Genomic DNA, 22,880 nt, shown 5'->3' on the forward strand with positions numbered 1-22,880 from the left:
CCTCATAATATATATCATGTGCTAATTGCTATAGAATTAACTTTCTTTTTTTTTTTTTATTCTCTGAGTCAGCTAAGAGGGCAGAGGAAGGCAGCAAACGTTTTCTGTGTACTCACTGATGTGTCTTAATAAATACTGGTTAAACACACAACTAAATGAATGACAGTGTGGAATGCTGGTGCTGCTGCAGTTTGAATGCAAGTCTGTCTAACTCCAAAGCCTTTCATTTTAACCCTAAAAGTGGAGTTGTTGCCCCAAATGTGAGGTGGAGACTCTCATATGTGCAGTCATAACGACAGAAAAGCCTGGCTGCCTGCCTTAAATAACTCAGGAACTCAGCAAAATTAGATGTGCTTATTTAGATCAAGACTTCCTACAGATTAGCACAATACCAAATTGGTAAAACAGTTCAAGATTTTTTAGAAGTTTTGATATTTTAGCAAAACTGTATGTAATTTTCGAAAATTAGCATCTCAGTTTCCAGAGAAATTGTATTCAATAAAATCTACTAGAATTTATAGTAAAAATATTAGGGAAAGGACTTTTAGAATTTTTAACTTTAATAAATGTTTTGAGTCATATGTAAATGCTTTTCTGCCTCTTTCAAAATTAGTTCTGAGTATGCTCATGGGCTTCCCTAGTAGCTCAGATGGTAAAGCGTCTGCCTGCAATGCAGGAGACCCGGGTTCGATCCCTGGTTCAGGAAGATCCTCCGGAGAAGGAAATGGGAACCCACTCCAGTATTCTTGCCAGGATAATTTCATGGACAGAGGGGCCTGGAGGGCTATAGTCCATGGGGTTACAAAGAGTCGGACAGGACTGAGTGGCGTACACAATAGCATGCTTATTTGTTTTTCTAAATACAATCCTTCTTTCCAAGTTCAGTTCCTGCTTAAGTTCTTAGTGAAATACAACGCTCTTGATTTCCCTATTGTTTGTTAGGATTTCAGTGTGTTAGTTAATTGTAAAACTCAGTCTTGGCATCATTTTCACAAAGTTCTTTATAGAAAGATAATCTCCGTGCATGCAGTTGTTTTCCTTGGTGTGTTGTGTTCATTTTGCCTGGGCGCCTGCTCAGTTGCTTCAGTCATATCCGACTTCTTGGGACCTCATGGGCTGTAGCCCGCCAGGCTCCTCTGTCCTTGGAGTTTCCCGGGCAAGAAGACTGGAGTGGGTTGCCATTTCCTCCTCCAGGGGATCTCCCCAGCCCAGGGGTGGAACCCGTGTCTCCTGTGTCTCTTGAACTGTAGGTGGATTCTTTACCACTGGCTCACCAGGGAAGCCCTAGCTTATTTAAACAACCCGGCTTCGGGGGACTTCCTATAGGAAACACGCAGGGGGCTCCAAGCCTCTGACTTGCCATTCTCCCCAGCCTCCTAGAAGTCCTGAGGATCGCGGCGAGTCCTCAGTCCTCACGTGTCAGACCTTTAGAACCCAGGTGTGAGCAGGCTCCAGGGGAGATGCAGGAGCCCTCCCCGCCGCATCCCAGGCCCTGCATCCCTGGCATCCTGGGCCTCCTTATGGCCAGTTTACCTCCTCCTTGACGGGTGGTGGTTGTCCTCCAGCTCCAAGACCAAAACTGGTTTTCTCCCGGGCAGTTCTGGGGAGTGTGGGGAGACCCGGACCCTGGGGGTGGGAGGACGGGGCCCCTGGAGGGGGTAGGCCGGCGCGGGTCGGGGCCTGGGCCGCGCTGACGCTCCGGTCCCCCTCTGTCCCTGGCCCAGCTCTCACCCGGCCCCGGCCGCACAGCGACGACTACAGCATGAAGAAGGTCCCCCCTCGGAAGCCCAAGAGAAGCCCCCACACGAAGCTCAGCGGCTCCTCGGAGGAGATCTCGGGCGCCCGGCCGGGGGCGGCGGGGCCGGGCGGCGCGCGGCGCAGGGCGGGCGGCCCGCAGCGCCTGCCGGGGGTCCCCGCGCCCCCCGCACCCCCGGAGCCCGATCCCGAGCCCGAGCCCGTCTACATCGAGATGCTGGGCCGCGCCGGCAGCCCCGAGCCGGCGGAGGCGGTGTACGAGGAGATGAAGTACTGGGCGCCCCCCGGGGACGCGGGCGGCGGGGGGCCGGGCGCCGGGTCGGCGTCCGTGTCGCCCCCCGCAGCCCCCGAGGACGCGAGCGGCATCCCCGCGCCCTTCCCCAATCTGCTGGCGCACCGGCCCCCGCTGCTCGTGTTCCCCCCCACGCCGGCCACCTGCTCCCCCGCGTCGGACGAGTCGCCCTTGACGCCCCTGGAGGTGAAGAAGCTGCCGGTGCTGGAGACCAACCTCAAGTACCCCGTGCAGGCCGACGGCTCCAGCCCCCTGTCCCCCCAGCATCCCAAAACCCCCAAGGGGGACGGCGACCGGCCCGCGTCCCCGGGCGCCCCCGCGCTCGCCGGGCCTCACGGAGCCTCCTCGCCCCCGACACCCCCGCCTCCGCCCGCGCCCCCCGCCACCCTGCGGCCACCCGCGCACTTCCCCTTCGCGGCCCCCGCGGAGCCCCCCAGGGTCCCCCCGAAGCCCACCTCGGCCCCGGCGGGCGCGCCCTGCAGCCCCCTCCCCAAAACCCCGTATTCCCCCGGGAAGACGGCCCGAGGGGAGCCCAGGAAGGCCACCACCACCGGCGCCCCCTCCCCAGCCCCCTACAGCCCCCCGAACTCCAGACCTCTGGGCAGCCCCCTGGACGAGCTGGCCAGCCTGTTCACCTCCGGCAGGAGCGTGCTCCGGAGGTCGGCGGTGGGCAGGAGGATCCGCGAACCCCAGGGTGAGTCTGGCGCCCTGAGCGCGCTGAGACAGGTCCACATGTGGGGGTTGTGCAGAGGGATGCGGTGTTAAGGAACGCGGGGGGTCCCTGCGGGGTTCTTCAGAGCAGGTAGCGGCTTTAAAATCATCTTATATGCAACAGGTATGGCCGAGTAGTTAAAACTGCATCTTTCCATTTTGCAGACACAAGTTCATGATATAAAAACACGTTTCACTAAAACCGGGTTTCAGACAGCCTAGTGAAGCGATGGGCATTAGATCAAGACAGCCTGCGCTACTGAGTTCTCTTTGCCAACAGTATCCGGTGTAGCTTGGAAATGGCGGTTGCACACTGTTACACTGAGATGCCCCTTTCGGACATCTTTGTCCTTTGCTCGGGCTACTCGGGCACCCTCCTCACGCTGGCCGGCTCACTCCCATTCCCTGCGTCTGGAGTGATTACTTCTCAGTTACTCCCAGATGCTCAGTACCACTCAGTAGGGAGCCCAGCCCAGGAAGGCCACCGCCTGGGCCCCCTCCCCCGCCCCCAACAGCCCCCCGAACATTAGGCCTCTGGGCAGCTTCCCCCGAGGAGCTGGCCAGCCTCTTCAACTGTTGTTTCCAGTGAATGATTTTCCTTCTGGTCCCAAGGACCATTTTCACTCAGTTCTCTTCTGTCTGTATCTTCTAGCTGAGCATCTCAACTGCTCAGCTGTTGACAAGCCAGTCCCAGTGAGCTCAGGGCTAGACTGTGGCAGCCAGAGGCCTTGCCTGTATCAAAAAGTATTTATTTTGTGTCCCTATAAAAGTAGAATGTAGCTAGCAAAAAAAAAAAAAAAAAAAATACTTCATTAAGAATTTTTTTGTTGATCTCTTTTTTTGTTGATTCTTTTGTTGATCTCCGTAGCTGGCCTCATTCAGATGAGGTTGCCTTTGGGCTCAGATTCTCTTAATAATCACAAAGAACGTAGTCATCTTCCAAAAAACATCTGAAGGCTTTTAAATAAAACCAAAATATTTTCCAGCGATCTGTATTTGGGAAGCGAACTGCAGTAATATAAAGCATCTTCTCTTAAAACTGTAACAGGTCTCTCGGTCATAATGCCATTATGTAGATTACAACTGCTAACATCCTTACTTTACAGAGATGGGAAACTTCGGGGCAAGGAGGTTAAGCACCTTCCTTAAGGTCAGGCTGTAGGACTGAAAGTAGCAGCTTACCTGTTCTTTCTCCTAAAGAAAATACATAGCTGTGTTGGCTTTTATCACCTGATGAGGCACAAAAAAATCCCCTAGAAAACCTAGGAAGCATTCTCAATAAGTGAAAAGTATGTCAAGGCCAGGCTAAGAACACTTAGCAAATGGATGAATAACCTACTCTTTGTTTATTCCTCAGACTAATAAGCTAATCGTTTGTTTAGCTAGCCATTTCTTCTTAATTATAAGTCATTAATAAATGAAATTGTCCTTGTAAGTAGGGGATGGCTTGAATTTCACAAGTCATATGTTTCATTCCAAGGAACAAAACAGACTCTAAGAGAAAAGCATTACACGAACACATTAATATTTGCTTTGCTTTTGGAACTAAAAGTTTATTACAGCTTCATAAGCCTCCTTTTACTATAGATTAGAGTTGGGTGAATTCTTCTTGGGTGTATGCAGAAAAGTGAAGTTAATGATTTTCTAGACGGGCACCAATCCTTTGGAAATCCCTAAGTCTAGGACTCGCAGGGAGGACCGCAGAGAGGTCTCCAGCCAGGGTGCCCGAATGTGCTAATTATATTTCCCCGGAGTAACATTAACCAGTGCCTGGGAACATGCATCGAAACCTCAAGGACACCATCGTTAGTGCAACTCTAAAATTAGAAAGCATCTATTTTCCTCCTGTGGGCTTTTACAAAACACTCTTCACTTAGAAAAGATTGTCTGGAGCCACTTAAGACTTTCTTACAAACACCCGAATTAGCAGCTTCTGCCCCCAGCGCAGTGGCTGTAATAGTCGGCAGCTGCAGTGGGAGAGGCTTGTCCCCACACCCCAGGTGACCGAGACCAGCCGTGCGGCTGAGAACGCTGGGACTCCTGGTGGTTCATCACCCGGGAAACACCCAGACCAGAGCACCGGACACGTCCTCGTGGCGTCGTCCAGGTTATTCTTTCAGCATGCAGAAGGGGCCTAAGAGAAGACTGGGGAGGGAAAAAAATAAATAGTCCTCACACTGGAGCTAATCACCAGAGCTGCTTATATGATTATTAAGGTTTACATACTGCCATCCAGGAGCCAGTAATTCATTTTCTTCTGAATGAATCGCATGGCCGTTATTCATGATTTACTGAAATCCTGGGACTTCTTTTAAGATTACAAATCTTTTTCTTTACCCTCTTTATATTTAAAAATGCTCTTCTCTTCACCTGAAAGAGCTTTCTTACCAAAGAATCCAGTGGGCAGCTAATTCTGCCTCAAGGCACCTGAATTAATTATAGCTCGTTTCTTGGACAGTTGTGATGTGGGGAAACTGTACCGTAAATTTGCGGAAGCATTTCAGAACTTCCCCCTCGATTCTTTGGAGAGCGACCTTGAAGAGATTATGTGTGTTAGTTGCTCAGTCGTATCCGACTCTTTGCGACCCCATAGACTGTAGCCCGACAGGCTTCTCTGTCCATGGGATTCTCCAGGCAAGGACGCTGGAGTGGGTTGCCATGCCCTCCTCCAGGGGATCTTCCTGAACCAGGTATCAAACCTGGGCCTCCCACATGTAGGTAGATTCTTTACCGTCTGAGCCACCTCACTTCAGTTCAGTTGCTCAGTCGTGTCTGACTCTTTGCGACCCCATGGACTATAGCATGCCAGGCCTCCCTGTTCATCACCAACTCCCAGACTTTGCTCAAACTCATGTCCATTGAGTCGGTGATGCCATACAACCATCTCATCTTCTGTCATTCCCTTCTCCTCCCACCTTCAATCTTTCCCAGCATCAGGGTCTTTTCCAATGAGCCAGCTCTTTGCATCAGGTGGCCAAAGTATTGGAGTTTCAGCTTCAGCATCAGTCCCTCCAAGGAATATTCAGGACTGATTTCCTTTAGAATTGACTGACTGGATCTCCCTGCTGTCCAAGGAACTGTCAAGAGTCTTCTCCAACACCACAATTCAAAAGCATCAGTTCTTCGGCACTCAGCTTTCTTTATAGTCCAGCTCTCACATCCATACATGACTACTGGAAAAACCATAGCTTTGACTACAGGGACCTTTGTTGGTAAAATAATGTCTCTCTAGAAATAGTCCACTGCTGACAGTTCCTTCCTTTGGACTTGAGAAAAGGCATTCGGAGGATTCTCTCCAAACTGATTTTGGCCCTGTTTAGGATGTAAGGGCGGAGAAGGCAATGGCACCCCACTCCAGTACTCTTGCCTGGAAAATCCCATGGACGGAGGAGCCTGGTAGGCTGCAGTCCATGGGGTCATGAAGAATCGGACATGACTGAGCGACTTCACTTTCAGTTTTCCTTTTACGCCTTGGAGAAGGAAATGGCAACCCACTCCAGTGTTCTTGCCTGGAGAATCACAGGGATGGGGTCGCACAGAGTCAGACACGACTGAAGTGACTTAGCAGCAGCAGCAGCATGTAAGGGATGGTGAGTTGTGGGTAGGAAGCAAGGTCCTCGGTGTTTAATTATACTCCATTGCTATCCTGTAGACCTAAATGTGGGATTTCATAACTGTCATGTTCCTATAGACTCCTGGGTATTCAACTGGAGGAATACAAAGTCACAGAAGCTCTTAAGAGTCCAGAATGCAGGTATGGACAAAATGTGATTGTCTCGGTGACAGCTGTTAGGACAGCTGGAAAGGAGTCGTCTTAGCTGCAGTAGTTGCAGAGGTTACTATGCGCCAGGCATGGCTTTAAGAACCTGTTTAATTCTCACAAGACTAAACAGTGTCTGCTGTGGTGTCCCCATCCTACAGATGGGAAAACTAAGGCATAAAGATTAAACTTGCTCCGGGTCTCTCCACTTTGAGAGACACAGCCTGACTTAAATGCAGCGATTCTGGCTCTAGGGGCGACTGTCTCAGCTACCTACACAGTGAGGCCCGGAACTGCAAGGAAATAAAACAGAAGATAAGGCTTTAAAAAGTCCTATTTACTCACCTGAGACGCAACAAGTAAGAGTCCTACAGTTTGGATAAGAAAACTGCTTCATAAAATTCCAAACGTGTACCTCACAGCTCAAAGCTGTGTACAACTTCGGAGCGTGTTCTGGGGCCACTGGGCCCTTGGAATGAAGAACAGCTGCATGTTCAATTGTCTGTGCCTTTCCGTTTATCCCATTCATTCCTAAGGTGTTTTTCTTCTGATGCCATATTATGGTTAATATTATTATGCTAATTATTTGTAGTTGCTTAGTTTCAAAAATCATGAGACCAAGTTCAAATGCAGAGGGGATACCATTTGCTTCTTGGGGCCACGAGGGTGCGCCATTGCTCCAAACGGTTCCTTTGGCAGCTGTTGTTCATCTGGAATGTGAAATAAAATGAGCGTGTTTTCTGTGTCCATTGAAAAAGAGCAGGATGATCAGGCATTAACAAAAATGCAGTATGCCTTCAGAAACCTGGAGAAGAGAGTGCAGGAGTCTGATTTGCAGAATATGTAAAAAAAAAAAAAAGAAGATTTTGTGACTTTCTGATACTGTGCATCCTTAGTTTATATAACATAAATAGGTAGTTAAAAATTATATTGAGAGCAGAAAATATAGAGACAATATTTCTTCGCATGTATTAGGTGTTTATTAAATACATTTGATGAAAACCTACCTTTAAAAAAGCAGTTTGACATATATTTGATAAATCTGGCCCTGGGGCATTTTTTTACAAATAAGAACCACTGCAGCCAAATGGAAATTACTCTTAATTTCAAATATTTTGTTTCATTGCATAAATACTCCAAGTAAGGATATTTTGAGTTTTGACTTCCCTGGTGGCTCAGATGGTAAAGAAACCTCCTGCAATGCAGGAGACCCAGGTTTGATCCCTGGGTTGGGAAGATCCCTTGGAGAAGGAAATGACAACCCACTCCAGTATTCTTGCCTGGAGAATTCCATGGACAGAGGAGCCTGGTGGGCTGCAGTCCATGGGGTCACGAAGAGTTGGATACAACTGAGTAGTACTTTCACTTTCATTATATAAATGAAATTTTTACAGTGTAATGCTTGATTCCATAGGGCCATTTATTTTAAAAATTATTTTTAAAGTTGGCTTTATGGAAAATTTCAAGCACATACAAAAGGAACTGTCTCTGTGACCAGTCTTAGCTTCTATCTGCAGCTTCCTCCACCATCACTGAATTATGTGGAAATAGGCCCCAATGTCAGAGCAATTTAATGGTAAATATTTGTATAAATTTCATTAGGGAAGTCCTTTAGAAAAAAAATAAAAGATTTATTCTTAAGTCACTTTAATAAGTACAGACCTGTTGATCCGTTTGAGCATCATGGGACTTGAGACCGCTGCTCAAGACAGAAGCTGCCCCTAGATTCGAGAGCATCGTTGTTTCGTGATGCAGCTGAAACAGTCCTCTGGAGTCAGCTTTCCACCAGAGATCGCTGGCCTCTGGGGCCCTCCTCAAGGCCTGTGAGCACAGCCCCCGGGTGGACAGCTGTGCAGGTAACTTTTCTACAGCGACAGCATCAAGACGTGAATTTCTAAATATCGCATCCAAACAGCTAAGCATGAAAGAAAGATCAGTCTCTCAAGTACATGTTACAACTGCATCTTTTCAAAGAAATGGTTTTTATTTGCTTTGGGCAGGGCTGGTCTCTGGTTGGGGCCAGCGGGGACCACTCTCTGGTTGCGGTGGTTCCTCTGGTTATGGAGCATGGGCTTCGGTAGTTGCGGTGTGTGGGTTCAGTCACTGTAGCTTCCGGACTCTGCAGCGCAGGCTCTGTAGTTGTGGCGCGTGGACTTAGTCACCCGAGGAGCATGTGGGGATCTTCCCAGACCAGAGATGGAACCCCTGTCTCCTCCACTGGCAGGTGGCTTCTTGACCACTGAGCCGCCTGGGAAGCCCCCATTGCCTCCTCAATCCGCACTGCGTGAGGTTTTGAAGCTTCTCTGCCAAATTAAGTGCAGTTACTTATGCACTGTTCAGTAGCAAGAAGATGCTTTAAAATCGCTGAAATATCACAGAATTACAGGCGGAAACCTGTGACCTGTGCTCCAGGGCAGCGTTGCTAAACTGCTGTTCCCTGCTCCTGATGTCTGAGGCAGACGTTTCCACGCTTGTCTTCTGTTTCATCTCTGACGCCTTCTAATGAGATGGCAGCGTAGGACGTCCATCCTCCGGTGCGGGGCTCGGCGTCCCGGGATGGGATGCAGGGCTTGGCGTCCCCCAGGCATCGTGCCTACATGCAGGCTCTTCTGGCTGTCTCTCCTCTGCTGAGCTGTTAATCTCGCTCACCCTCCAACTGCTTTGCTTTCTCTGGTGGTGATTTATTTGTGGGGGGTGATGGCCTGAGGCTTCATGAATGTTGCAAAGGGCGTGGAAGGAGCAAGCACATACTTTACTGATGTGTAGTCGAGGGCACTCTGGCAGCCCTCCTGTGAAAAGAAGGCATCCCTCTGCCTTCTGGAACCATTTTACATCAGCCCCAAGTTTCCCTCGTTTTTCCAAACGAAGAAGTCCTCGGGGAAGGCAAGCTTAGCATCCCCAGCGAAGCAGGTCCTTCGCCCGTCGCTGGGTGGATATATGGAGACGGTGAGCTGTAGAACGTGGCTGCCCTGAGCTTTGGCACACGCGGGGGTCCCAGTGTGGGCAAACGGTGTTCTGAGCGGCTCCTGGCCCCCGCCGCAGTACAGGCGTCTCTGTCTTTGGGACTTGAACTGGACGCTGCAGTGCTTCTCATTCCCTGGATGCCCAGTAGAAATAACCCTTAGTCTGTCTCCTCTTGCAAATGAGCTTTCAACTGGAATAAACTGACCCACAGCCAGACATACCTACGTTAAGAGCATAGAGCTCTTTGTCTTCCGTGTTAATTGGACTTTTTTTTTTAAGTGCCTAATACTTGTTGCGCACGCTGTGACATTTCTCCCCCTGTTTACGGCACCCCTCTCTCTCACTGCCCGAGAACTCTCGCACTCAGGGGAATTGTGCACCCGGGCCCTGGACCCAGGACTTGCGTTAACTTGTAGAGCTCACTCCCGTGTAGTCATCCGCCAGGCATTCGCTTGACGCAAGCCCAGGGCTTGCCCCCGGGAATCCAGAGAGGCGAGAGAGCGAGCTCTGGGTGCCCTGCCCTGCCCAGACAGGGCGGGCGGCAGACGGGTCCACCCCGTTTCCAGGGGAGGCTCTACCTTGGGGGGCACAGACCCCCCGCGGGTCCGTGACTGCGCCCCGCGTGGCCTGTGGACCCAGCGGCGCGCTCGGACCTTGTCTGGGGAGAGGTCGCCCAGACGTCATCACGGAGCGCCGATGAGCCGGGCGCGGGGCGGGGGCGCGTTGCTGTGGCGGCGTCTAGGAGAGCCTCCCGCCTCGGGGGCTGACCCGCGAGCAGGACGCGTGATGGGCGATGATGGGGGCGGGAGGCGGGGGGCTGCGAGTTCTCCAGGTGGGCGCAGAGGAGGGCCGCAGGCGGGGCAGCGAGAGGAGCCCGTGTGTGGCAGCCCTGTCTCCGAACATGAGCTCAGGGTACCTGGTCCTGTTAGCATCCGGCCACGAGCCTTGAAAGGCTTCCCTGGAGGCTCAGTGGGGAAGAATCCGCCTGCCAGTGCAGGAGACCCAGGTTCCATCCCTGAGTCGGGAAGATTCCCCTGGAGAAGGGAATGGCTACCCACTCCAGTATTCTTGCCTGGGGAATCCCATGGACAGAGGAGCCTGGCGGGCCGCAGTCCATGGGGTCGCCAAGCGTCAGATGAGACTGAGCGACTGAACAATAACAACGTTCTTTCAGTGTAAGCTTCTCGATAGAGACCCTTCCTCCCCTCCCGTGCCGCAAACGGCCCTGCGCAGTGTCAGGGACCCACAGCACGCAGGTGAAGCCGGAATGACTCATCTGGTTCGGAAGGATTGTTCCCTGCTTTGCTTTGTCTCTGCCTCTGTAAGGTTCTGCTTGGGAACAGCTCCTAATTACAGGTGAGCCGTCACTCACAGCAGTTGCTTTCACTTGCAAAGCGCTCACCCAGCATCTTGCCTTGAGGAAGTGCCCCTCTCTGCAGGGCCTGAGTGTCGGTCCTGGGAGTGCGGCGTCTCGGAGGCCTGCTCGGGGCTGGCCGCACGGTAGAGCTACAGGGACCTCTCCCCCTGTCCCAGGGGCCACGCTGAGGGCTGCTCGCATGGTCAGCGGTGCTTCTCAACAGCCAGCTCGAGCCAGGGCAGGAGAGAGGCGTGCCCGCGTGCTCAGTCACTCAGCTGTGTCCGACTCTTTGCAACCCCGTGGACTGAAGCCCACAGCCTCTTCTGTCCATGGAATTCTCCTAGCAAGAATACTGGAGTGGGTTGCCATGCCCTCCTCTAGGTGATCTTCCCGAATGAGGACTTGAACCCCTGTCTTGTGTTTCCTGCACTGGCAGGATTCCTGGGAAGCCCGGGAGAAAGGCACACAGCCCAAAAAAGCCAACTTCACGGCCCAAAAAAGCCCACTTCATCTGTCTCTACAGCAACTATTTATTTCCTAGATTATGTGGCTATAGAAACAGATATAGCTACAGATATAGATATTCAAACATATCTATATAGAGATATAGATACTGTAATGGCAAAATTAGAAGCACGGCTGAAAAAACAACAACAACAACAAAAGCTAGTGTCAGCCCCATACTCAGAGCCCTCAATAAATATCTGTTGGGAGAATCTTAAAACTCAAAGGCCTCCTGAGCTTGCTACTTCCTCTGGACGTGGCTGTGACATTCTCTGAAACCCAGGCGTCAAACCAAGCAGGGAGTTGTGACAATTAAATATTTAGATCAACCTGATCAAAAAGTTACCCTGCGAATAGTGTGAAATCCTCCTGGGAAATGTCCTTCATGGCTTGGCTGTGAATCTGCAGCCGGCAGCATGCCGTCAGACCAGAGACAGGCAGCGTGCATAAATAGTTCATCATTCCTGAGATGAGCCGGAGGACGCAGGGGAGTCAGCCCAGCTAGACTGTTCTCCGGCGCACCATCCAGGCGGAGGAGACCTTTTGTGCCTGGAATTCTGGGGGAAAAAAGTCAGTCTTTTCAGAAGTGGATTATCTTTCATAAGCAGTACATATTTTTCATACCATCAACCCATTAAAGCAAGCAGCCATTGTGTGTTGGAGGGGGTGGTCTCTAGACTAGATTTCGAATTAAACTCCCACTGGGGGCTCCAAAGAGAAAGCCAGTGCTTTAGCCTCTAAGCCAGTCAGTGATTCTCCCATAGCTAGTTAATAAAGACCTTCCTGGCTATCTGCATCTCATTATTGCCACATAATACAATATCCCAGGGTGTTCTTCCTTTTGTGAAGAAATGCTTAGAAGCTACAGGGTGCGTGGATGTTTTCCTGAAGATGACCTGGATCACTGCCGTGTTCTCTCTCTCTCCTTAAGAGTGTTGGAGGAGAAAGACCCGTTTCTTAACTACCTAAGAGTGTTTAGGGCCTTTATGCCGACCTGAATCATTTTCGTTATTAATTCTCAGATTAACCTAGAAAATTCCACACCACCTGAGAGCTCGCTACATTCGGTGTCATTTTCGCCAGCCCTGCGTCCTGAGTCAGCAGTCACCTCACACCCACTGTGTGTGAAGCTTCTCAGGCCTTTTGCTGCCCTGGTTTTCACTTCTCCCTTTTTCCGATTTCTTCTTGAAGTCTGTAATGCTCATCCTTAGACATCGTACACTGGCAGTTACTGGGCAGTTGCAATTTTACATGCAACTGAGACATGTTAGTTGTAATAAACCGATCAGTGACAATCTCACTCACTTTGCTCCCCACGCATATGACTCAGTCTTAAAATGTGCAGGAAGCAAACCACAGCTGTGAGAGTTGGGCTGTAAAGAAGGCTGAGCGCTGAAGAACTGCTGCTTTTGAACTGTGGTGTTGGAGAAGACTCTTGAGCGTCGCTTGGACTGCAAGGAGATCCAACCAGTCCATCCTGAAGGACATCAGTCCTGGGTGTTCATTGGAAGGACTGATGCTGAAGCTAACCCTCCAATCCTTTGGCCACCTGATGCGAAGAACTGACTCCTTGGAAAAGACCCTGATGCTGGGAAAGACTGAAGGCAGGAGGAGAAGGGGACGACAGAGGATGAGATGGTTGGATGGCATCACCAACTCAATGGACATGAGTTTGAGCAAACTCCTAGAGTTGGTGATGGGCAGGGAGGCCTCGGCGTGCTGCAATTCATGGGGTCACAAAGAGTCGGACATGACTGAGCGACTGAACTGAACTGAACCACTGCAGACATGAGCTAGATCTGAGATGACGCACGTTTACAGTGGAACACTCAGGGTACCATACCTGTGAATGTGTGCATCACCCAAAGTCCTGCAAAACCTGCAAAAGAGTTTCTTCACACCCCAGACTCTGGCTCAAAATCAAACACACTCTTCCTCAAAAATGTCCACTTTAAAGAATGGAGGAAGTGGCATGTACATCATGGGTGCAACAGGGTAATTCCTGAGCAAATGGGCGTGTTTCCCATCTTGGTTTTATTCTCCTCCTTTGAAGTGGGAAGATCCAGGAAGGAGTAAGTAGGCGACAGAAGACTTGAGCTGAGCGGTGGGTGGAAACTCTCCCTATGCAGCTGTGCCCACGTTACTGAAGAGCAAACCAAAGCTCGCAGCCCTTAAGTTACTTCCTGAAGTCACGTCTCTTTGCTGGAGTTAGTTCCAGTTCTCAGGGGCGCTCACCTGGGTGGGGCCGGGCTGGTTTAGGAGCAGAATGGAGGCACACACCCAGCACAAGCGACTGCGGTAGGCCAACCTGCCCAGCGGCTCAGCGGGAAAGAGCCCGCCTGCCGCGCAGGAGACCTGACTTCCATCCCTTAGGTCGGGAAGATCCCCGAGGAGGAAATGGCGTGCTCTCCAGTATTCTTACCTGCAGAATTCCCTGGACGGAGGAGCCGGGCGGGCTGCAGTCCATGTGGTCGCTAAGGAGTCAGACACGACTGAGCAACTAAACAGCCAGCCGGGCAATACTCTTCCCAGTTTGCATACCTTTTTTCAAGTAAATAACCAGTGCCCAGCAATAGATTCTGTAGAGCTAAAGAGATTTTTGTTTTTATTTTCATGAAAATTGTATTGAGTTTATTTTGTCTCTTGGTATCTGTTGCTTACTTGCTAAGTTGTGTCCAACTCTTTGCAACCCCATGAACTGCAGCGCGCCAGGCTTCCCTGTCCTTCACTGTCTCCCAGAGTTTGCTCAGACTCATGTCCAGTGAGTCAGTGATGCCATCGAATCATTCATCCTCTGTCGCCCCCTTCTACTCCTGCCCTCAGTCTTTCCCAGCATCAGGGTCTTTTCCAATAGTCAGCTGTTCACATCACGTGGCCAAAGTACTGGAGTTTCAGCTTCAGCATCAGTCCTTCCTGTGAATATTCAGAGTTGATTTCCTTTAGGATTGATTGGTGTGATCTCCTTGCTGTCCTTGGTATTTAACCACCTTTATATATAGCTCGTGATGGAATCTCTCTTGGAGTTTCAATAGAAAATTGTGCTAAAAAGAACTGCTTCGGTCCTTAAGAACAGTGTAATCCTCTGCTCCATCTCAGACACCAGCTTGTGCTCCGGTCATAACACGCTTTCTAGTACCTTCTGGCCACCCCCGGCCCCACCATGTGAATCTTAGTACAACCAGAGATGTGACTGCATCATTTACATGTCACATGAGACCATCAAACTCCAGTTGCTGGCACTCATTTCACTGATGTAGTCACAGCTAAGAGGGGAATCTCCTCTGTTCCCTTACTCCGGCTGGAAATCTCGTCTAATTTCTGCAGCCGTGACAGCCATGCAGGGCAGAGGCACTAGGCTTCTGTGTGGTGATGGGGGATCATACAAATGTCTCTTTAAAATCTGATGCTCATTAGACAGCCCACTGATGTGGTCCAGCTGCTAACCAGACAGCGTTTCCATTGCTGCAGGGGTGGAATCCATCATAGGGACCCTTCGTAATGACTTTAGGGAAAAGGTTCCATTTTCCAGATAATACAACCATTCTGTGACGTCGCCCCCAAGACACATAGTTCTTTTCAGGATTAAAAACATCAGAGGTTAACGTCAAGCAAAACCATTTCATGAGCAGCCACGTTTTGTGTTGCTGTTTGCTACTTGCCTCAAGTTTTCAAAGATAGTTGGGGGAAAAAATCATAAATAAAAGGGGCAGACTTCATTCATTCATTTGAAATATACATTGAGGATGTGTTTTGTACAGGGTATTGTCCTAAGCTGTATTGGTTTAAAAGTAAAATATGGAATCGGCTCGCAAGCAGCTCACAAGGTCCCCGGACAGCAAGAAATGCTGTCGGTAAAGATACTGTTTGGGTTTCTCAAACGGCTTACCCCTAATGCTTGAGAAATGCTGCATTTTTATTCGATTCATTCTACTCTCTTTGACTGTTCAATGCTTATCATAACGCACTAAATTGATTTTTTTTCAGCCCATACATATGTACTTTGAAACTGATCCCAAATGAAGGTAGGATTCCTTTGGAGGAAAGAGGTGAGGACGAGACCAAAGCAGCAAGAGAAAGAGGGGGTACACTACCTCAGGCTGAGACCGGGGCATCTTGCAACCCTGAGGAAGAAGGTTCATCCAAGGGCGTGGTGGCATCACCACGTAATGCTTTGGAGGAGCTGCACCAGGGGGTGTCAAAAGGGTTCCTCTGTGTTCATTTATGTGTAAACAAACAGCTTAAAAATGACAGATGAGAGATGCCGGGTGGTGGGCATACGAGGAGGGGGCCCCCACCTCCTGCCCCACTCCAAGGGGCTTTCTCCCAATGGTTCCAGGGGGAAATGAGGGCCACTGGCGACCGACTCAGCCTGCCCTCCCTGCAGAGTCCCAGCGACTCCTCCTTCCTGAGTGACCGGCATCGCCACGAAGCGGCAGCTCCGGGGACCTTCAGTCCCAGGCATGGAGGCTTGGGAGGCACGCAGGGTCAGGGAGGCCAGCCAGCCCCCCTCCATAAAGGACACAGCCACAGGAGCCATCAGAGGGACTGGCCACGTGGCTGGAGAATTGTGACAAGACTTTTAAGTCTGTGTAGATATTTTTAATCTGTTATGTAAGGCCTCGGAGCTGCTGGGCGGCAGCCACTGGTGTGGGCAGTGGGGCCGATCCACACACGTGCACGGCACCTCCAGGCTGTGAAACTGTGGGCAAACGTCTGTAGCGGGGGGGACTGCTGCCGTCCTGAGCCCCCCAGGGCTCCCAAGTGTGCGCCCCCCCCCTCCTGGGGCTTCCTACCCCCGGCCTGTCCCCGTGAAATGCAGACTCGGGCAGAGGCTCAGGGTGTGTGGCTCCTGCCTGTTCCCACGGGTCCTGATCTGTGCCGTTGGGGCCCTTAAATGCCTTGTGTGTGTGTGTTAGTCACCCAGCCGTGTCTGACTCTCATGAGCCGTGACTCCATGGACTGGAGCCCGCCAGGCTCCTCTGTCCATGGGATTCTCCAGGCAAGAACCCTGGAATGGGTTGCCATTTCCTTCTCCAGGTTATCTTCGAAACCCAGGGATCGAACTCAGGTCTCCTGCATTGCAGGCAGATTCTTTACTGAATGAGCCAATAGGGAAGACCCTTTAAATACCATGGGTGGATAAATTTTATAATTAGTTCTGAGCAAGGATTTTGAAAAGATTCAACATACACCACTGCCGTTTGGGTTTTCACTTGCATTGATTTCACTGGCTCTCTGACTCAGCTGCAACCATACCAATGAGATGAGCACCAAAAATGAAAGTCTGACTGTCTTGTATGACGTGTGATTCAGCCATACGTCCGGTTGTGCCAAGGTTCACATGGTGGGGCGGGGGCCTGGCCAGAAGACGCTAGAAACCATTTTACAACGGATGCACAACCTAGCGTCCCTGACGTGGAACAAACGTAGATTATATTTTTCTCAAGGACTAAAGTAAAGAATGTAAGCAGTGTTAGTCGATCAGTCTTGTCCAATTCTTTCCAACCCCCTGCCAGCCTCCCCTGTCCATGGGATTCTCTAGGCATGGATACTGGAGTGAGTAGCCATTCCCTTCTCCAGGGGATCTTACCAACCCAAGGATCGAACCTGGGTTTCCTGCCTTACAGGCAGATTCTTTACCGTCTAAGCCACCAGGGAAGCCTGGTGAAGGACTGAAGTAGTTATTCTTAAAGCAATTTATCTATTAGAAACCCAAGTGAGGCTCTATTAAGAGCTATATATAAAGGTGGTTAAATACCAAGAGACAAAATAGAGTCAATACAGTTCTGGTGCAAATGAAAAGATAAATAAGTAAGCAGTTCCTGTTCGGAAGGGGTCTGCTGATTCTGGGCGTCGGCTGTTCTCCTGGGAAAGGATGTGGGAACTGAAGATAAAGCTGTCCTGGGGGCGCTCGCCTCTTTTCTTTGCAGATGGTAGTGTTATCAGCTTCCCATTCCTGTGACGCCAGGCACATGTCACAAATACTGAGCGCTCCCAGAAGAATACCAGGAATAACCCCCCTCTGCCTCTGCGTCTGGAGGGAGGGGGACACACGCTGTCCACCCAGGGCAGCTGTGCAGGTGCGGTGTTCTTGACCTCCTGGATTTACATCACCACCTGGCATTGAGGAAATGTAGAAACACCAGGTATACAAATGCCCGTGCGACCTCTGAGGTTAGACACTGTAGGAATGGGTCTCTGAGCGAGGCCAGCCGGTTTAGATGTTGCATGTTCAGCTACTTCTGGGCTTCCCAGGTGGCTCAGTGGTAAAGAACCTGCCTGCCAATGCAGGAGACTCAGGTTCAACCCCTGAATCGGAAAGATTCCCTGGAGAAGAGAATGGCTACCCACTTCAGTATTCTTGCCTGGGAAATCCCATGGACAAGGGAGCCTGGTGGGCTACAGTCCCTGGGGTTGAAAAGAATTGGACATGACTGAAGAGCTAAACATCAGCAACGTTCAGCTACTTACAGGGAAGATGAGCTCCAGGGAAGGGAATGGTGGCCAGGCCTCTTCCAGCTATGGCATGGACAAGGGAGATGGACCCAGAAGGAGCCAGCTGGTCAACCTGGAAAGAAAACTGGCACCACATACATTTCTGTGCCTTTTTGGGTTCTGCAAACCTTATTTATACTGACAGTCATTTTTTAGCTTTACTATGGGTACATTCTTGCCCTGCTCAGCACATATGTTGTTGAAGATATCACTCTGTTTCCTGCTTCAGTTGGTGTTTTTAGCACAAGCCATCTCCCCAAGACTTGGCAGGGGAGTGGGTGGTGGGAGCTGGCAGGGGTGGGCGGGGTGGCCAAGGAAGCCCTTTCTTTCCATCCAGCTTAACCCCAAGCGTGAGTCTTGGTGGCACTTTCTGCTGCAGAAGAATGCTCGGCACCGAGCTCCAGAGCAGTTTTCATCTACTCAAGGGTGGTGATTGCATAGGGAGGGCCGGGGCCGGCTGTAGCCTCTCAGGGTGAGAAGCAGGTCTGGTAGTTGCGTTTGCTCCGGCTGCCCATCCTCGCCCGTCCCGGTGTTGTGTTTTGCTCCTCCTTGAGTAATCAGTACCTGTAGAGATGTGACCGTGTGTGGGATGTGGCTGCCACATGACCTGTCTCATGGACTGCACGTGGTCCCCCTTCCCCATCACGGGCAGACACGGATGCTGTCTCTTGACTCATTTCTGTGACTATTAGCAAAGCTGTGATGAAGTCTGATTCCTGGGGCTGAGGGTCATTTAGACGCACACCATTGAAAACACACCCCTGCAGCATGTGTCCTGATGGCATCTCTTTGATAACGGGCCCTCTGCTCATGCGTGACATCTCCTTGCATAGCTCCACATGGGAAATCTCTCTTCCTGTTTGAGTTTAGGACCCGCCACTGCGTCTGGGCGAATCCCGACACTTGGCATTTGTCTTTCTCTGAGACAAGATGCCAAATGTCTGGATTATACAATCATGGGCAAGAAAAAAGTCTAATTCACGTTCTAGAAGCCTGTTATGGAAGAGGGCGGGGGGGGGGGCTGTGGAGTGATTTCTGGGTCCCTATTTGTGCCTTTTACTCATGTGCAATAATGTAAGACTTCAGGCATTGTTCCTTGAAACACAAAGCATTGAATCAAGTTAGTCTCTCAGTTGTGTCCGACTCTTTGCGACCCCATGAACTGTAGCCTGCCAGGCTCCTCTGTCCATGGGATTCTCCAGGCAAGAATATTGGAGTGGGTTGCCATTCCCTTCTCCGGGGAATCTTCCAGATACAGGAATTAAACCTGGGTCTTCTGTGTTGCAGGTGGACTCTCTGCATCTGAGCCACCAGGGAAGCCCCCTAAAGTAGCAAACAGATTTGGTTTGACACAAGCCGGAGGCTGATTTGGGGTCTGAGCGGTCCCCCTTACGTGCAGTGACACGCCACCCACGTGTGTCCGTCGGCAGAGACTGCGAGCTGCAACTTCCGAATTCTAGAACCGAGAGCCTGAGAAGCAGTGGGTCCATGCCTGGCTCCCTCTCAGCCTGTGTACTTTTCCTTAACGCCAGATAGGGTAAAAACAAACGCATTCCTGCTTGCAGCAGCCTTTCTGCAGAGGAATTTTCCTATAGAGTTGCAGAACGAAGGATAGCCAGCATGAGTAATGAGTCTCAAATGTGTTCTCACATTTTTTATGCCTTGCAGAGCACTCTCAGCATTAAATCAAACAGCTACAGTTTGTCCTGCTCCTGTGTTACTGAAACCTGGATTGTAGTCTCACCCATTGCCAACACACAGCCTAGAACCACCTCAAGTTCAGGTACCTAAGAGAGAAGTGATGTGTTGAGCAGTCTTCTTAAAGAAAGCCTCCCTTGCTCAGCCCCTCCTCGTCGCCCTGACCCTTCTTCGGCATTTGGTGCCATCAGCCGCCGCCCCTGCCAGCTGCCCCGTCCCAACCCGTGTGCCCCCCACCCCCACCCCGAGTCTCCGGCCGCCTGTTTGTATCCACTGCCACCTGTGCTCTGCCTTTTGCCTCCTTCCTTGTAGGAATGTCGATTTTCCTGGGAGAAATTCTCCCTCCCGAGGGATTTTTAAGTCTCCCCTAGACAGTCCTTCTTCAGTCCTAGTAAATGCTCTTGTCCAAATCATCGCCACTCGCTTTAATAACCCCCAAGGGCTTCCCAGGTGGCGCAGCGATAAAGAATCTGCTGCCAACACAGGAGACGCAAGGGATGATGTTCGATCCCGGGGTCGGGAAGATCCCCGGGAGAAGGAAATGGCAACTACTCCAGTATTCTTGCCTGGAGAATCCCATGGACAGAGGAGCCTGGTGGGCCACAGTCCACGGGGTCACAAGAGTCCGACACGACTTAGCAACTAAACAACGGTAACGACAACAGGTGGCTGTCACTCCGGAGTCCACGTTGGCGGCCCCAGACTCCTGCTCATCGCTGGTCCTGACTTAGCCCCCGCCCCTGGGCTCACAGGGATCCGTAACTCAGCTGACCCCCGGCTTCTACTCGGCCTGCCGCTGCCCGAGGCTCAGTTCTCACCGCGTTTCGGTTCCTAAGCCCTCTGTGAATCTGGTGCGCCGTCCACATCTGGTGCCGGACTGCTAACGCAGCGTCCTTCCCGTCTCACCGGCCCCCGGGCGGGCCGAGCCAGGGCCGGGTCCTCGAGGGTCTGGCCCTGCCGCCCCACGTTCGGCCTTCCCTGGCCCTCCTCCTCCCCGCCACGCCCCGCCCGTGCGTCCGTACCCGCTGGGCCCCGGCCCCCGCGCGCCCTGCAGGGCTCCCCCGGCCACCGCAGCCCCGTCTATCCCGCGCAGGCCCGGGCGTTTGCCCGACCTCCCTCTCCGCGTGAGCTTCCCCGCTGCTGCGTCCCGGCCGGCCCGAGCAGGCCCTTCTGAGCTGTCACCTGCCCAGCGGGCTGAGAAGAGACACCCGTTAGGACGCACACCGGATGTGCCTACCCCTCGTGTTGGCCTCTGAAGTGCCAACGGCTTTAACACGTACACAAAAAAAGCCCCAGCAAAACCTTCACTCCGCCCAGGAGAAGGAGAGCATTCCGGAATATCCATCCCCACGCCCCCCAGCGGAGTCGGACAGCGCTCCGTGCTTTTCCTTCTTGCAGTCATCCGTGGGTTCCACACATCCCTGTCATTCACTGTCTCACCGCCCTCCTGGGATGGGAACCTTTGAGGAATCACTTCTTTCAGATATATCTTTCTGGAAAACCGTTTGGCTTAACTCTGCATGCAGTCTGAACTGTGTAGAACTTAGTGTCTGGACTCCATCCCTGAAGGAATCTCCCGGTGCGGAGGAGGAACGGGGTTGGCTCAGGGCTCTCCACTCGGCAATTCCCAGGAAGCCCCCGAGAGGGCCCCCAGCTCAGGGACATCTCAGAGTTCCCCCGGCTGATGGGGAATGAACCGGCCAGCCTGCCTTTAGCCACCGTCTTCCAGTTCTGGACTGCCCTGTGGCTCAGCTGGTCAAGAATCCGCCTGCAGTGTGGGAGACCTGGGTTCCATCCCTGAGTTGCGAAGATCCCCTGGAGAAGGGAAAGGCCACCCACTCCAGTGTTCTGGCCTGGAGGATTGCATGCACTGTGTATAGTCCATGGGGTCGCAAAGAGTCGGAGAGGACTGAGCGACTTTCACTTTCCAGCTCTGGATTGGGAAGTTCTCTCAGCCACTCACTGTGCTCACGGGTTTCTCTAGCTCCCCGGACCTCTTCAAGGAGCTGTCTCCCCTCTAGTAAGAAGCTTCTCTCCCCTCTTGAAAATCTTGACCTCCCTTCCCCGAGAGAAGTTCTTCTCCTTAGCTTCTGTCTCCCCTCTGCTTTCTCCCCCCGAGAAATCCTTAGTTCCTCTCCTCCGGCAGACCCGTCCCCTCCTTGAACTCACACCTCCCACGTCCAGGTAAACCTGCATTCTAGTTCTGTGCCTGGTGAGGAGCTGGGCTCTCTCTGCTCGGAGGTTGCCCTGAGGACCCATGTAAACAGCATCAGGCCTGCAACGAGTGTCAGTGAGGTCCAGCATTTCGCTGCTCTGTCATCCTCCGTGACGTGCCCTCAGGAGCGGCAGGCCCCAGGGGTCAGGACTGGGCCAGCTGAGTTACTGCCGGGGTCCTCTATGCCCGCAGCAGGCTCTTTTTTTTCTTCCTGTTTTCAACAAATTGAAACTTATGCAATTGGGGGAAGGAGGAACTTCTTTAAGAAAAAGAGTAAAAATGACCCAAATTTAAGGAGCGACGCAGACATCTATCTAACATGAGAAGATCAGTCAAATCAAAATACTCATTATTCTATGCTTAGAAAAGTGCCTGCCCACGGTGGACGCTTGATGAAGATCTGCTGAAAGAAGAAGAAAAATAACAAATGTATTGCTATAACAGTTATAGAAATTCTGTCAAAAAGAGCAGTCAGGTCACAGATGTGAACTGAGTGCTTTGCCTGACTTAGAAACGACCTTTGCAAGTGGGGTGGAGTCTGGAGACTCTTCCTTTAGCCTTGGGTTCCACTCACCTCTACTCATCTCCAGCTGCTAAGAGGCCACAGTCAATACTGATGGTTTTTTTTTTTTAAAAAGAAACTACTTCCACAAAGTAGGGACTTTGTGGAACAATAATGAAAGAATTATCAGTGGTGATGGTTGGGAAAATAGTGAAAACATGAAACCTCCTTCCATCGGTCAGGGATAGATTTCCAACATCCACACATCTTTTCTTCTGCAAGTTAACACTCTCAATAGAAATCAAACAGCTCTGGCCCTTTGATTTCGTTTGTTTTTTTAAAATATGATGTGACTATTGACTGTATTCCCTACACTGTATGTTTCACTCTCAGTTATTTTGTAACCGGAAGCGGTTCCTCTCAGTCTCCCTCTCCTATCTCTCACCCTCCTCCACCCTTCCCTCTGGTAACGGCCTGTTTACACCTCTATTTTGTCATGTTTGTTCATTTCTTTTGTTTTCAAAATTCCACATACAAGTGAAGCATACAGCAACTTGTCTTTCTCTGTCTGACTTATTTCACTTAACACAATACCTCCACCCGTGTTGTCCGAAATGGCACAATTTC

At 51.1% G+C, this 22,880-nt stretch overlaps 1 protein-coding gene and 1 long non-coding RNA gene across 3 annotated transcripts in view; one reads left to right on the forward strand and one right to left on the reverse strand.

Annotated features, from left to right (window-relative positions):
• Positions 1-22,880, forward strand: part of MYO16 (myosin XVI) — a 505,809-nt gene that overhangs the window by 447,279 nt on the left and 35,650 nt on the right. For both annotated transcript variants that reach the window (XM_061133099.1, XM_061133100.1), the window contains one exon: positions 1,725-2,741. In XM_061133099.1, coding sequence (XP_060989082.1) covers positions 1,725-2,741 — 1,017 coding nt within the window. The remainder of the gene's footprint in view (positions 1-1,724; positions 2,742-22,880) is intronic.
• Positions 4,286-10,028, reverse strand: LOC133049187 (uncharacterized). The gene is made up of 3 exons (XR_009691235.1): positions 8,181-10,028; positions 6,864-7,345; positions 4,286-4,903 (listed from the first exon to the last, which is right to left on the reverse strand). It is a non-coding gene; the product is annotated as an uncharacterized LOC133049187 (long non-coding RNA).

This window comes from Dama dama, chromosome 30 (assembly GCF_033118175.1).
Source record: "Dama dama isolate Ldn47 chromosome 30, ASM3311817v1, whole genome shotgun sequence".
Lineage (NCBI taxonomy): Eukaryota > Metazoa > Chordata > Mammalia > Artiodactyla > Cervidae > Dama > Dama dama.